General features: G+C 47.1%; 1 protein-coding gene across 11 annotated transcripts in view; it reads left to right on the plus strand.

The window, feature by feature from the left end:
- Positions 1 to 14886, plus strand: part of TANC2 (tetratricopeptide repeat, ankyrin repeat and coiled-coil containing 2) — an 806911-nt gene that overhangs the window by 612897 nt on the left and 179128 nt on the right. For all 11 annotated transcript variants that reach the window (XM_059726841.1, XM_019500742.2, XM_059726842.1 and 8 more), the window contains one exon: positions 7716 to 7841. In XM_059726841.1, the coding sequence (XP_059582824.1) occupies positions 7716 to 7841 (126 nt within the window). The remainder of the gene's footprint in view (positions 1 to 7715; positions 7842 to 14886) is intronic.

Genomic DNA, 14886 nt, shown 5'->3' on the forward strand with positions numbered 1-14886 from the left:
TCTTGCATGCTTGAGTTCTGTCTCCAGCCATTATGTTTAGGAAAGTTTCTTTAAAAATGACTGTCATTTGCAAGAATGAAGTTATAGAAAACAGATAGTTTTGCTAGTGTAATTTTTCCCTATGTTTCTTCTGGGATTAAGAGCTCTAGCATAGAGTAAGAATTATGATATTGTATCAACACTATAATTTGTCCAGGCCAGTGGTACTCAGCCTCCAGCCTGTGAGCTGAATCTAGCACATAAGGCTGTGTCATCCAGTCAGTAAGGCTTCCCCTGGGTCCAGAAATTTAGTAGTGGAGAGCGGTGGCAGCATTAATTGCCATAGCTTCCAGAACCATGGCCATTAATGCTGCCAGTGTTTCCCCACTGCCAAATTTCTGGACCCATGGGAAGCCCCACATATTGGCATATGGAATTGCTCTACAGCCAGATCCAGTGCATTGAGTTAGGCCATGGCCAAAACTGACACATGGGGCCAAGCTGGCCTGCAGACCAACCCTACCACAGGGCTGGAAGGTTGAACACTACCAGTCTAGGCCAGTATGCTTTCTCCATCAAAGGTGCAAGAAATCATATAGCAGCAGAAGTGAGAGAATTCATTCTCAAGCAAGACTGATTTTAACCACCAATAGTTAGTGAGCAGCTTAAACCCCAAATCATGAAGTTTTATATCTTTAAAAAATTGACAGTAATCATATCGGTCCTCAGATCTTGCTAAATTCCTGACCACAACAACCTTCTGTAGTAAAGCATTCCATATTTGAATTTAGTGCTGTATACAAAAGTTTTTCCTATTAGTGTTGATGTGCCACCTTCCTCATTGATTGCATTCATCCCATCCTGTGCTAGGCAAGAAAGAGAAAAGATGTTCTCTTGCCTTGGAAGCCTTGGACTTGGACTTAAAAGAGCTGGCTCTAAATATTTGAGTTTCAAAGGATTCATTTGCCAAACCTACACAGAAAATCCCTAGAAGAATCATGTAATCAACAATTTTAATTCAAAATAGTAATTTTGGTTTATTTATTTACTTAATACTAAATAAATGAATGAGATCATTCAAATTGTAATAATTTGTTTTTTATCATTCACTTATCCCACTGAGACCACCATAATGCCATAAAATTATAATAATAATGAGCACATTAAATAGGCAATCTCAGATCCAAACAAAATAGTTAAAAGTCTGAATAGCAAGCAGTATGATTTCCATTCCTGTATGATTAATAGGCATTGTGGAGATGATTATCTGAACAAGAGCAAAGCCAGCAATTATGTTTGTATTCCAGTTGAAAGAAGACTTTGCATATAAAGTAGTGCCTCTAAACCCTGTTGTGGTTAAAGCTACCTGGTAATAGTGCCAAGCTGCCTAATCCTCCCAGATGGTGTGACTGGGAGATATATCTCAAAGTTCCCCTTTACTTTGGCATCTATTAAAATGTATACATTTCACACAACTTCTCTTGCAGAAATGTTGATGGCTAGAAAATGGTATTCAGAGGTTTGCTTTTGGGAATTAGCTTGTAGGTAAAGTAGATAGGGCATGAAAATAATGGTCCAGGGCAATGGCAAGGGTTAATCAATTTCTAAAAGCCTGTTTGTGACAAACATTTCCTTCAAGGCTAGCTGTGTCTGACACAGGCAAGCAGCAAGCAGACACACAGGCTGGGAAATTGAATACACATGCCACAGTGTTCCATAACAAAGGTAAAGGACTCTGCCATGTTGGCCAGGTCACAGTGACCAACTGTAGCCACTTAAGATTTCCAGTTTTGGAAAACGGACCAAATTAGGAGGAAACTGGAAAAAGCCAAAATTAGGAAGCATGCATGTGATGGGTTTGTGAAACAAAGGAATATGCTGACAGGACAGATTGTGGACAGTATGATGACCACAGTGAGACCAATCAATGAGCCCAGAGATGAAGAGTCATCAGAAGGTGGAAAAGAATACAAAAGGAGGGATTTCAGAGCAGCAAAGGGTCCCCGAGAGGGGAACCTGAGGCCACCATGGACAGAGAGCACACTACCAGCCATCTCACCCACCCCACAGCAGGGGAGGAAGGGGGACTCAGCCTCCAGCCTCCAAGCTACTTACATCTGACACTCGAGAGACAGTGTCAGAGTGAAGCTCGCATACTGGCGAGTAGAGCTGTGTGAAGCTTCAGTCTCTGATTTCAATTGGCAGAGATTCAGCCCAATTCAGTGGCCAAATCTCCGAATATGAATTGAATCAGAGGACCCTTTAATCTCTCTGAATCAAATCAGAACCCTCTGACTCAATTTGGAGAGATTTGGAAAGATTCAGAGATTTGGACATAGACATAGCTTTAAATGTTTTCTCTATATACCTCTAGCTAGCAGGCGGCTCATGAATGCTGAGATTCTGGAGCCCATGGAGTACTGTGTGCAATTCTGGGCGCCACAATTCAAGAGGGATGCAAATAAACTGGAGAGGGTCCAGAGAAGGGCCACTCGTATGGTTAAGGGCCTGCAGACCAAGCCCTACGACGAGAGACTAGAGAAACTGGACCTTTTCAGCCTCCGCAAGAGAAGGTTGAGAGGCGACCTTGTGGCGGCCTATAAGTTCATCACGGGGGCACAGAAGGGAATTGGTGAGTATTTATTCACCAAGGCGCCTCCGGGGATTACAAGAAATAATGGCCACAAACTAGCAGAGAGCAGATTTAGATTGGACATTAGGAAGAACTTCTTCACAGTTCGAGTGGCCAAAGTCTGGAATGGGTTCCCAAGGGAGGTGGTGCTCTCCCCTACCCTGGGGGTTTTCAAAAGGAGGTTAGATAAGCATCTAGCTGGGGTCATCTAGACCCAGCACTCTTTCCTGCCTATGCAGGGGGTCGGACTCGATGATCTATTGAGGTCCCTTCCGACCCTAGATCTATGAATCTATGAGTGACTTCATGGTGTCATAGGTGGGTGTGGGCTCAGCTCCAGGGCCTGATAGGCAGACTCAACATCACCATTTTGGTAGGGCTATAACTTAATAGCTCCCTAATCATGCAGCCACTACTCACTAGCCACCTACTCAAAAGTCTCTAAGAAATTTTTGGGGTTGCCATAGAATAATAGAAAATTGGGATTGGAAGGGACCTCAGGGAGTCATCTAGTCCAACCCCCTGCTCAAAGCAGGACCATCACCAACTAAATCATCTGCCTCGCTTTTCGTAAGCGTGCCCCCTGCATCCATCTGGACCTGAGGTGCCACACCCCCTTTCAAGATTTTACCTGTTCTAGCAACAGGAGCATAAAGTGCTGCTGTTTCTTTTGCATCCTTTGCTGGAACTGCTGCTGCTGTTGTAAAGCCTGTTGCTGCTGCAGCCCCTCTGTCCATTTTAGCACTGCGTCAGGGTTCATTCTAATGGTTGATGGCTGAGCCTGTAGCAGGCTGCCACCTCAGGGCCTCTTCAACCAGGCTTTTGTTCCCCCTTTGTCTCTCAGCGCCCCCCAGTAATAAAGTCTTTTAAACTGGATGGCTTTAGCTCCCTGGGGCACCTTTCAGCATTCCTCAGTAATATACAGTCTTTTAACAAATAAAGCAAATAAACCAGATAAATCTTGGTATCCTGTACACTTGGGGGGGTTCCCCTGTGGCTCTAACCTTCCCATAGCAGGCTTGTCCCCTCTCATAGCCCAGCAGTTTCCCATTCAGGTGCTTCTCTTCCACACCTCCCTCTGGTTCTGCCTGCTGTGATTCTTGACTCCCTGGGAGCCTGCACACAGCTGCAGCCCCTCAGCCAAGCTGGCTGCCTCCTCTTGAGGGGACAGTTCACGTTGTTTAGAGTGAGGCTTAGGGCCAGTTGATTGGGGTCATTTTAGAGACAGATTGTCAAGGTGAGGGAAGTGTTTCAATATGTCTTGTTGGTGACAATTAAATCTGAACTAAAGTGACTCGGTTCACTTGACCAGGCATGAACTCCTCATGCCTCCCAAGGCTGGAGGGGCACAGCGACCACCTGCAGGCAGTGGTGTTGGTGGCAGGGTGTGGCAGCAGCGAATGAGGACCACCCGCAGGCAGCCACACTGACATAGGTGGCAAAGGTGGGCCAAGCAGGGACCAGCTGCAGGTGGTCAGAGTGGTGTTGATAGTGGGGGGGAGGGTGGCGAGTGGCAACTGCCCGCAGGTGCCACTGGCACCGTCAGTGACAGCCAGTCTCAGGGGGTGCATGTGCACCTCCCATGCCAGTGCAACCAGGGATGTATATACCTCACTGTGCACAAGTGGCCTTCATACCTGGCCTTTGAAGAGTGAAACAGCAATTGATGTGTACTGTGGTGTATATGGGTGTTGGTATTTCCTGGTGTGCTTCTGCTTGATAGAAGGGTAAGCTGGTCACATTGCATTTTGGTTTTGTAATTTTAGATAAAGGGCAGGGTACTCAGAGCCTGAGTACATGTGCCTTTTATTCTAAACTCGAAGGAAAAAATAAAAATAAATGGCTAATTGCATTTGGATTTCAGTCCCATGTGAGATTCTGGCTTTAGTGCTGGGCACATCTACAGGAGACTTTTACTGTGGAGTTGCCTAATTAGCTCTGCAGTACAGTCTCAGCATCTATAAATGTGGATCTATTAGGCCACAGTAAACTAATTAACTCCCCTGTTAATTAGTACTTGTAAACAAAAGTACTGTCCTATGGTAGCGTTATTTATTTCATAGATTTCATAAACATTAGGGCTGGAAGGGACCTTGTGAGATCATTGAGTCCAGCCCCCTTCCCAAAGGGCAGGAAGAAGTCAGCTAGGGTTAGATGACACCAGCAAGATAATCATCCAAAAGCTTCTTGAACATGTCCAGAGTAGGTGCTTGCACCACTTCTGGGGAGAGTCTATTCCATACTCTGGAGACTTGGTCATTAAAGAAGTTTTTCCTTATGTCCAGTCTAAAATGGTCTTCCAGCAGTTTGTGACCGTTGACTTTGTCCGAGTAAAGCGGGAGGATGAGTTCCTGGTCTTGCTTTAGTTGCATCGGTAGATGCAAGCCAGAGTTTTGTTTGCTTTGCTGGCTGCGGCATCACACTGTTGGCTCACATTCATCTTGTGGTCAGTCATGATCCCCAAGTCTCTTTCGGTCATGGTGCTAGCAAGCATAGCATTGCCGAGCCTATAAACGTGATGTGGGGTCTTTCTCCCAAGGTGGAGCACCTTGCATTTCTCTATGTTGAAAGTCATCAGGTTTTGATCCACCCACTTTGCAAGCCTGTCCAAGTCGGCCTGAATCCCCAGCCTATCCTCTAATGTGACCACGTTTCCCCATAATTTGATGTCATCTGCAAACTTGTCCAGTCTACTTCTGACACCCGAATCCAGGTCATTTATGAATATGCTAAAGAGTACTGGACCGAGTACTGAACCCTGAGGGGCGCCACTGGTCACCATGTGCCGTGTTGACTCGGTTCCATTGACTATCACTCTCCGGGTCCGACCAGGGAGGTAGCTCCGCAGTGATCAAACCATAAGGTTGTCAAGGCTTCAGTTCCCCAATTTTGTCATGAGAATGTCATGGGAGATGAAATCAAAGGCTTTTTTGAAATCCAAGTAAATTACATCAGCCTCTCTTCCCCTGTCCAGGGGACATGTCACCTGGTCACAGAAGGAGATGAGGTTGGTCAAGCACGACCTACCTGTAATAAAGCCGTGTTGGCTGTTTCTCAGGATGATGCCTTCTGTTAGCCTATTGTTGATGGATTCTTTAATAATTTTTCCATGATCTTTCCAGGGATTGGGTCAAACTGATTGGACTGTAGTTCCCTGGATCTTCCTTCCTTCCTTTCTTAAAGATAGGCACCACATTGGCCCTCTTCCAGTCTTCAGGGAGTCTCTCCTGAGCACCATGAGTTCTCAGATATCCTTGCCATTGGTCGCACTATGATATGAGCTAACTCTTTTAGTACTTTTGGGTGCATTTCATTTGGTTCAGCAGAGGTCCAATGTTGCCCTTATTTCTCTTTTGACTTCCCATGTATCTGAATAAGGACTTTTTATTGTCCAGCCATTTTGAGCTCTGTTTTGGCCTTGGCTTTTTTGGTCCGCTCCCTACAGGTGTGGGCCAGTGATGCATAATCCTCCTTAGAGGTATTTCCCATCTTCCAACCCTTATAGGCTTTACAGCTAGGAGTTCCTATAGGCTTCCCACCTTCCTCTCTGCTCAGCCAGTCTCACTGTTATGTGGCCTCTTGATTACTATTAGACTATCACAATACATTTTATATTTTACAAAAGATGCTCATCATCATTTCTCTTTCTGGTATGCTCTACATTTTTTCTGCTAAGGAAACCATTTGTCTCTGTTGATTTGAAATAGCTTGTGATATATTGCTCACTTACTGCAAGGTGTCAGTGGGAACCTGCTTCCATTCCCCTCTGGTACTAAAACTCCTGTTTATAAATATTTTCAATCATTAGGTGTCTGAGTAAAAAATAACACTTAAAGAATCAATCATTGAAATGGGCATATTTAAATGTCACAATTTTGATAAAGCATACCAGATGTAATCAAAGTAATCCCTGAGGCCATCTGATCCAAAGATAAGTAATTTTCAAAATCAGGATGAATGTATCCTTTAAGCTATTTAATTCATCCTACATAGAAGTTATTTGTTTTGATCCCACATGGAAGTTTTGCCTGTAGCATAGTCCCTGCAGAAGTAGCCCAAGCACTTAGAGTGCTTCTGCCAACTGGTGGTGTATCACTCAATTTTTAGTCCTTAATTTCAGATTGGAAGGAATAAAATAATTTGCTTTGTATTACTTGGCAGTTTCAGATTGCTGCTGGAAAATCTATCCCTGGCCTTTCAAAAACTGACAAGTAATACAGGACATTTCTATTTCTATTCACATAAGGGTGGTGCTTTCAACTAAGAGCAATCCATTGCTACCAATTAATCATGTATTATTAGAGGAACAAAGTTCTATCACGCACAGATGATGTTTGTATAGTAACATCTTTTTTAGGACAGAAAGTCTCTTCTTTTTATCATTTGTACGTCTTTTTGCCTGCCTGTTGGGGTATTATATTTCCATAAGTCATTCTACCTGTCCGAATAGATGGATTTCAGTGTCCAAACTGAGTTGATTTAAAATGATTCATGAAGAGATTTGTTGCAATTCACTTAACTGTCATTGTTAAATTCCTTTTGATATGGCAAGTCTTTGATGATCTTTATTAAACTTCTTCCCTATGCAATTAAATTATATTTTTTCAACAGAAGAGGGTTGATGGGTATAAGTATCTCCTTTTCTCTTTGTCTTTTTCACTGCTGAACAACATCAGGAAACTAAGCCAGTGTAAAATGTGTTGGGAATGTTTCCACATCTCCTTATTCCTAGCTGTGTGAAATTACTGTGTCCTGTCTTTCTGAACTTGCTTCATGGACAAGCTATCCATATTACTTGTAATTTCTACCTTTGAGAAACTAAAGAGCAGGAAGGAAATGCACAATTTTTTCCTGGCCTAAGCAATTTGAATAAAGCTTCTCAAATAATATTTTACGCTTGTATTTTTGTCCACCCTAGGATTTGTGGCATGTCAAGGTTGAAAGTAGTAATCCATAATATCATTTCTATGCTTACTTCATCTCAGCTGTGTTGATTTAATATAGTTATAAATGTAGGTGTTTTGTTTAAAAAATAAAACTATATGAACAAAAATACTAGAACTTGGAGCCAGATCTGATTTAGCTGTTTGCTTTCTCTTGGCAGCCACCAGCTCAGCCCACTTAGAAGATCTAGCTTACCTGGATGAGCAGAGGCACACACCCCTACGCACCTCCCTCCGAATGCCTCGGCAGAGCATGGCAGGTGCCCGCACACAACAGGATCTAAGAGGTAAGCTCCAGATGGAGAACCTGTGTGCTGTAAGAAGTGGTTGCCAGTGGTGTCCATGATGCCCCTACTCCTCCTCAATTCATGCTTTGTCTTGGTGGGAGTGGTTGAATCAGATTAAGTTTCATGTTTTATACACATGAAGTGCTGTCTTGCCGCTCGGAGCTGAGGTGGCTTCCTTTGATTTGCAGCATATTTCCTCCTAGCATTGTCAAATAAGAGGGGAAAGGCAAACATGAGAGAAGCTATCATCACAGACTTGAGTACTGATCTCTTTAGATGATAGTAGATTGTCAGTAGCTGGCCCACTGTTCTGAAGACACTGATGAACAGTGCAAAAGGAGCTGTGGGGAAGCAGTGCTAAAGTAACCTTTCTGGGTTTCTTCTTGTTACAATGTTTGCTTAAAAAGCAAATGTGTCAACTTTGATGTCTATTCAGTTTTCAGAATTGTGTGCTGGTAAGTTATAAAGATGTGTTCCACACCACAGTGTACTTGCCCGAGTTTATCCTTTTACTGGGTTTTGGCTTGTTTGCATTTCAGCAAGCGCTGCTTGCAAAAAAGGCATCATTGTTACAGATTCATTTTTCACCCATAGACTAACTTAGTTGAAAAAAGATGCCTGAGTTTTGAATTGTATTTCAGATTGATAACCAGCAGGGATCTGGGTTTTCTGTTCCCCACAGAAAAACACAGATTTTCCACTTCAAAGGAAAAAATCGTGGATTTTCCCCTTTGCAGCAGGAAACCACAGTTTTCCCTTTGCAGGCTGTTAGAGCTCCAGCTTTCAAGGAGCTGCTTGGAGCTGGAGGGAGGAGGGTGGGGGGAGAAGGCAATCGGAGGCAGGGGGCATGACGTGCATGCATGCACACGCACACACATAGCTGCAGGAGCAGGGAAGAGAGCAGCTCCTGCAGCTGCCTGCAGGTAAGTGTATGGGTGGGGGGCATAGATGACATGTGGGGACATTAACAATGTGTCAAGGGGCAGTGCTGCAGCACTGACAGTGGGGCGCAGGACTGTAGCCTGGCCAGAATCAGCACCTAGCAGCAGCAGAGGAGGCGGGGAGGGGCTGAGGAGTGGCAGTGGGGTGGGTAGGTGGGTGCTGTGAGCAGCATTGCTGTTGCAGCTGTGCCTGCCTGCCTCACCGCAGCCCTGCACCCACTGCTATTGCCTGCACAAGGTGGGATGGGACCTGTGCACCCACCTGCCCTCAGCACTGCCCACTGTGCTTGTTGGGGCACTGCTGCTGCAGGTTGAGGAGGTGCAGTGGGCACCATGGGGGTTAGGCGGGCACACAGGTCCTGCAGTAACTTATGCAGGCAGCAGTAGTGGGTGCAGGGCTGCAGCTAGGCAGGCTGGCATAGTAGCACTGCCTGTAGCCCCCACCACCCCTGATGCAGGATGCTGTTATGCTGCCCACAGCAATACACAGCACTGTGCAGACCACTGCCTATTACCCCACCTGTCCCAGTGGTGTCCACCAGCTGCAAGAGGTTGGCTGTGCCACCCTGCATGCTGCCCTGCAGACCCTAGCAGGTACCGACAGCCTGGGGTAGGAGGCGGAGGCCTGACCCACCAGCTGTAGGGGCTGTGGTGCCATCTCTGACCTGCCTTTAGCCCTTCTGACTGTCCTGGACCCTCCCTGGCCTAGCCCCAACCCCATTAGCAATGTCTCTGGGGGCACTCTCCCCCTTCCCATTTCTGCACTGACAATGGGATGCAGAGATTTCATAGATTTCATAGACATTCAGGCTGGAAGGGACCCCGGAGGATCATCGAGTCCATCCCCCCTGCCCAGAGGCAGGAAGTCAGCAGGGATCATAGGATCCCAGCAAGATAAGCATCCAAATGTGTCTTGAAGGCATTCAAAGTGGGTGCTTGAATCACCTCCAGTGGCAGTCTATTCCAAACCTTGGGGGCTCAGACAGTAAAGAAATTCTTCCTTATGTCCAGCCTGAATCAGTCGCGGAGGAGTTTGTGACCGTTCAATCTTGTCATCCCTTGGGGCGCTCTGGTGAACAGACGTTCCCCTAGATCCTGGTGAACACCGCTGATAAACTTATAGGTGGCCATCAGATCGCCCCTGAGCCTGCGCTTTTCCATGCTGAAGAGTCCCATGGCTCTCAGCCTCTCATCACAAGGTCTGGTTTCCTGACCTCTGATCATGCACGTGGCTCTTCTCTGAACTCTCTCAAGCTTCTCCACACCCTTTTTTAATTGTGGGGCCCAAAACTGGACGCAGTACTCCAGCTGCAGCCTCACCAAGGCCGAGTACAAGGGGAGAATGACATCCTGGGATTTGCTTGAGAAGCATCTATGGATGAAAGCTCGCTTTACTAGCCGCAGCATTGCGTTGAAGGCTCACGTTCATCTTGTGGTCAATGATGACCCCCAAGTCTCTTTCTTCCATAGTGCTAGCCAGCGTAGCACTGCCGAGCCTATAAGGATGCTGCAGGTTTTTCCTCCCAAGGTGGAGAACCTTTCATTTTTTGGTGTTAAACACCATCAGGTTCTCGTCTGCCCATTTCCTGAGCCTGTCAAGATCTGCCTGGATCACCCTCCTATCCTCAGGAGTTGATGCTTTACCCCAGAGTTTGGTGTCGCCAGCGAACTTGGCCAGTCCGGTTCTGACACCAGTGTCTACGTCATTGATGAAGATGTTAAAAAGTATAGGCCCTAGGACAGAGCCTTGAGATGCAGCCTGGCAGGAGCTAGCACCTGACAGCAGCAGGGGAGAGGATGGAGGTGGGGGCTGGGGGCACCTCCCAGGCAGGCCAGTACCCAGGTTCTGGGGCTGGACCCGGGACAGGCAGCTACAGCTTCCTTAGGCAGAGGGTGTTTTTGCAGCCACCATGAGGGGAGTCTGGGCCTGGGGAGGGGGGTGGGGTGATGGGGACCCCAGCCATTCCCCCTGTGCAGTCCCCAGCTCTGAGGGGTGGACATATGCCTTCCCATGCTCCACAATTTATTGCCTATGTGGGGGTGTTGGAAAGGTAAGACTTGGGGACCTTCCCTATGCCATTGGGGCTGTGGGCCAAGCTCTGGTGAGCCTAAACCAGCCCTGCACCATCAGGGACCCCCTGATGGCACAGGGGTGGTCTGGACATGCCAGAGCTTGGCACACAGCCCAGATGGCATGGGGCCTGTCTTGGCCATCAGGGGCCAAGCTCTGGCAAGTCGGGACCAGCCCTGCATCAGGGGAGGGGCCAAGCTATGGAAAGCCCCACAAACCCACTGCCTTACCCACACACGCACCCCCTGCCCCACACACTGGGGGGTTGAGGCCTGGAGGCAGGGGAAAGCTGGGGTGGGCAGGGGGGCATCCAGAAATGAGGGCAGCCCCACCTTGTGCCTCCTCCTCTGCCCCCACGCAAGCTGAGGTGGGGCCTTGCCCTGGGGTACTATGATCCCCCCCACCTCAGTGCCCTGGGTGGTTGCCCTCACTGCCCACCCCTAGAGCCAGCTCGTCGTGCTGGCAGGACTGGTGGTGGCAGGGCAGTGGGGTGTGAGTCATGCTGGCACAGCTTGGGGGGCTGTGGCTTGGGAGTGAGGGGCACTGACATATCATGGCTGCTCAGCACCACGAAACATTGGAGGGGACAGCTGTAGCTGGACTCGCATCCTGGTGAGTGAAGTGGACAGGGGGAGCTCTGATTTTCAATGATAAAAAACCCAAAATCAAATGCCAAAATATATAGGTATTTAGAATTTTGTTTTATGACGATGACTGAGGTGCTAGTAAGCTTCCAAATTGTAAATAGATCAATAAAACATTGTGTTCAACTGATACCTATATGTAGTGGCATTTCATTTTAATCATAGAAGAATGCAGATTTTGGGGGTGTTAATTAGAGAATTTGGGATTTTTATCAGAGAAAACCAAGATAACTGATAATCAGCAACAAGTCTGTCATCTAAACGTGTACAAATCAGCAGGTCCTGACGATCTCCACCCCAGAGTGCCGAGGGAATTAGCAGAGGTCATTGTGGGACCCCTGCCACGGCTTTACGAGCATTCATGGTGCTCTGGCGAAGTGCCAGAGGACTGGAAAAGAGCCAGTGTGGTCCCCATTTTCAAAAAACGGAGGAAGGAGGACCCAGGAAACTATAGGCCCGTTAGTCTTATCTCGGTCCTGGGGAAGCTTTTTGAGAAAATTATCCAGGAGCACATCTGCGAGGGACCAGCAGGGGAGATTATGCTTAGGGGCAACCAACATGGGTTCATTCAATGCAGGTCCTGTCAGACCAACCTGGTGGCCTTCTATGACCAGGTCACAAGATCCTTGGACGCAGGTGTCATGGTGGATGTAGTCTTTCTGGACTTTAGGAAGGCCTTCGACACTGTCTCTCACTTCATTCTCATTAAAAAATTAGGTGACTGTGGCATCGATGCCTATACAGTCGGATGGGTCGCAAATTGGCTGGAGGGCCACACCCAGAGAGTGGTGGTGGATGGGTCTTTTTCGACCTGGAGAGACGTGGGCAGTAGGGTCCCCCAGGCCTTGGTCCTCGGGCCCACACTGTTCAACATGTTTATCAGCGACTTGGACAAGGGGGTGAAAAGCACTTTGTTCAAATTCACAGATGACACTAAGATGTGGGGAGAAGTGGACACGCTGGAGGAGAGAGACAGGCTGCAACTAGATCTAGACAGGTTACAGGGGTGGGCGGATGAGAACAGGATGGGCTTCAACACTGACAAGTGCAAGGTATTGCACCTGGGGAGGAAGAACCAGCAGCATATCTACAGGCTGGGGAACTCCCTTCTTGTCAGCACAGAGGCAGAAAAGGATCTTGGTGTCGTCATTGATTCCAAAATGAACATGGGCCGACAGTGTGGGGACATGGTCAGGAAGGCTAACAGTACCTTGTCATGCATCCATAGATGCATCACGAGCAGGTCCAAGGAGATGATCTGCTCCCTCTATGTGACACTGGTCAGGCCATAGTTGGAATACTGCATCCAATTCTGAGCACTGCACTTCAGGAGGGATGTGACCAGCATCGAGAGGGTCCAGAGGAGGGCCACTCACATGATCAGGGGACAGCAGGGCAGGCCCTATGAGCAGAGGCTACAGGACCTGAACCTGTTCAGCCTGCACAAGAGAAGGCTGAGAGGGGATCTGGTGATGGTCTACAAACTGGCCAAGGGGGACCAGCAGGCTATGGGAGAGTCCCTGTTCCCCCAAGCACTACTGGGAGTAACGAGGAATAACGGCCATAACTTGATGGAGAGTAAATTCAGGGTGGACATCAGAAAACACTACTTCACAGGCAGGGCAGCTAGGAGCTGGAACCAACTTCAAAGGGAAGTGGTGCTCACTCCTACCCTCGGGGTCTTCAGAAAGAGGCTGGATAATCACCTAGCCGGGGTCATTTGACCCCAGCATCCTTTCCTGCCCGTGGCAGGGGGTCGGACTTGATGATCTGCTCAGATCCCTTCTGACCTTACCAACTATGAAACTATCTAAGGGGGAAAAAATTCTTATGAATAAAATATTTATGGATTTTTAATTTTTTTTTAATTGGGGAAAAAACACTCCATTCCAATTGAATTCGGTACAATTCCAGCTGTCTGCATGTGCACTTTAATGTGCATTAGCCTATTTAATTGTGCATTAAAGCATTACTAAAAAATGTGTTATTTAGTTAATGTGCGTTAAAATAGACTAATGGGCATTAAGCATCACTTAAACCCATGCTCTTTAGTTAATGCATATTAAGACAGGCTAATGCACATTTCCCAGTACCTCACAGTGGAGGTACTAGCTTTAATGCACATTAACTAAAGCACGTCAATGCACGTGTAGATGTGCGCAGCATGTAGATAAAACAAAAACAAATATACTGTGTATGGGTGCATCCAGACAAGCATGGCTGTGCGGTATGTGGTGCCACAAACGCATCTGGACCACCACATACCACGCAATCTGGTGTTCTCTGTCCTGCAAGGGCACGCTGCCCAGGCGTGTGCTGTTCTAGGTTTTTTTTCTGTGGAGTTTTTTTACCTATGGATGAGGTAAAAAAAACCTGTGGGGAAAAAACGTGGAGCATTACATGCATGGGCAGCGCACGCCGCTGAAAATGCTGCGGCTCTGCCTGGCAGGATCGCTGCAGCTGCAGACCCAGGAGGCCCCCCATCCTTACCTGGGTAAGGCTACTGGGGCCAGCACAGTGCTGGCTTCAGTCTCCCCTACTGCCCCCAGGGTAACTTGCGTGCCAAAGTGCATGTGGCCCAGGTGTTCCCTGGGGACAAGTAGCTGTGGCACAAGGTGAGCTGCCACTACTTGTCCCCGGGAAACCAAACACCTGAGCTCATCTGGATGCGGCTTATGAGGTTAATTTGAACTGAGAGTCACTATTTCAGTGTTTTCCTAACAATCCTTTTGAAAAGTATTTCTAGAGGGAAACTTTTGTGGTCAGATATCTCTCAGTATCAAGGAGTTCTAGGAAAGGGAGCTACCATTTGAAATTCCAGGGGTTGATATTGATACCTTAGAGTCATCCTAACTGTGTCTGCTTTATTTATTTTCAAGGAAGTTCAGTTATATATGCTGCTTTCTGTAACCCAGTCACTGGCTTTGTGTTGCTTCTCCTTTAAGTGGAGCACTGGCAACTGATTGTCTCTGGAAATTAATATTTTTTCTATTAACTATTGCTTTAACTATTAACTAACTCATATTAATTATTAGGTTCTTCTGTGTAGCATGTAGGAACCGGGAGTAGCATTTCTTCCTAGTCCTATGCTACTTCATAGAGCAGTAGACTAATCAGGGAAGCTCACCCTGTTCCCTCAGAAATGATCAAACAATTTTGTGCCTTGGTGACATGTTTCATGTCCTGTAGTCTCAGGATGAAAGCCTACAAATTGTTTGTTTCCTCCTCTTGTGCGAGAGCTTTTCTGCTGTTGCTTTGCTATAGGTCCAACTTACGTTTGCCTGTCTACAAGGCATTCACTGCCTGTTAACAATGCATGGAGCTCTCCTCCTCTGCCCTGGGTGACATGATTATTTTTTGCTTGAGGAATGGACCAACTCCTTCAAGTA

The sequence above is a fragment of the Alligator mississippiensis genome, chromosome 4 (assembly GCF_030867095.1).
Source record: "Alligator mississippiensis isolate rAllMis1 chromosome 4, rAllMis1, whole genome shotgun sequence".
Taxonomy (NCBI): Eukaryota; Metazoa; Chordata; order Crocodylia; family Alligatoridae; genus Alligator; species Alligator mississippiensis.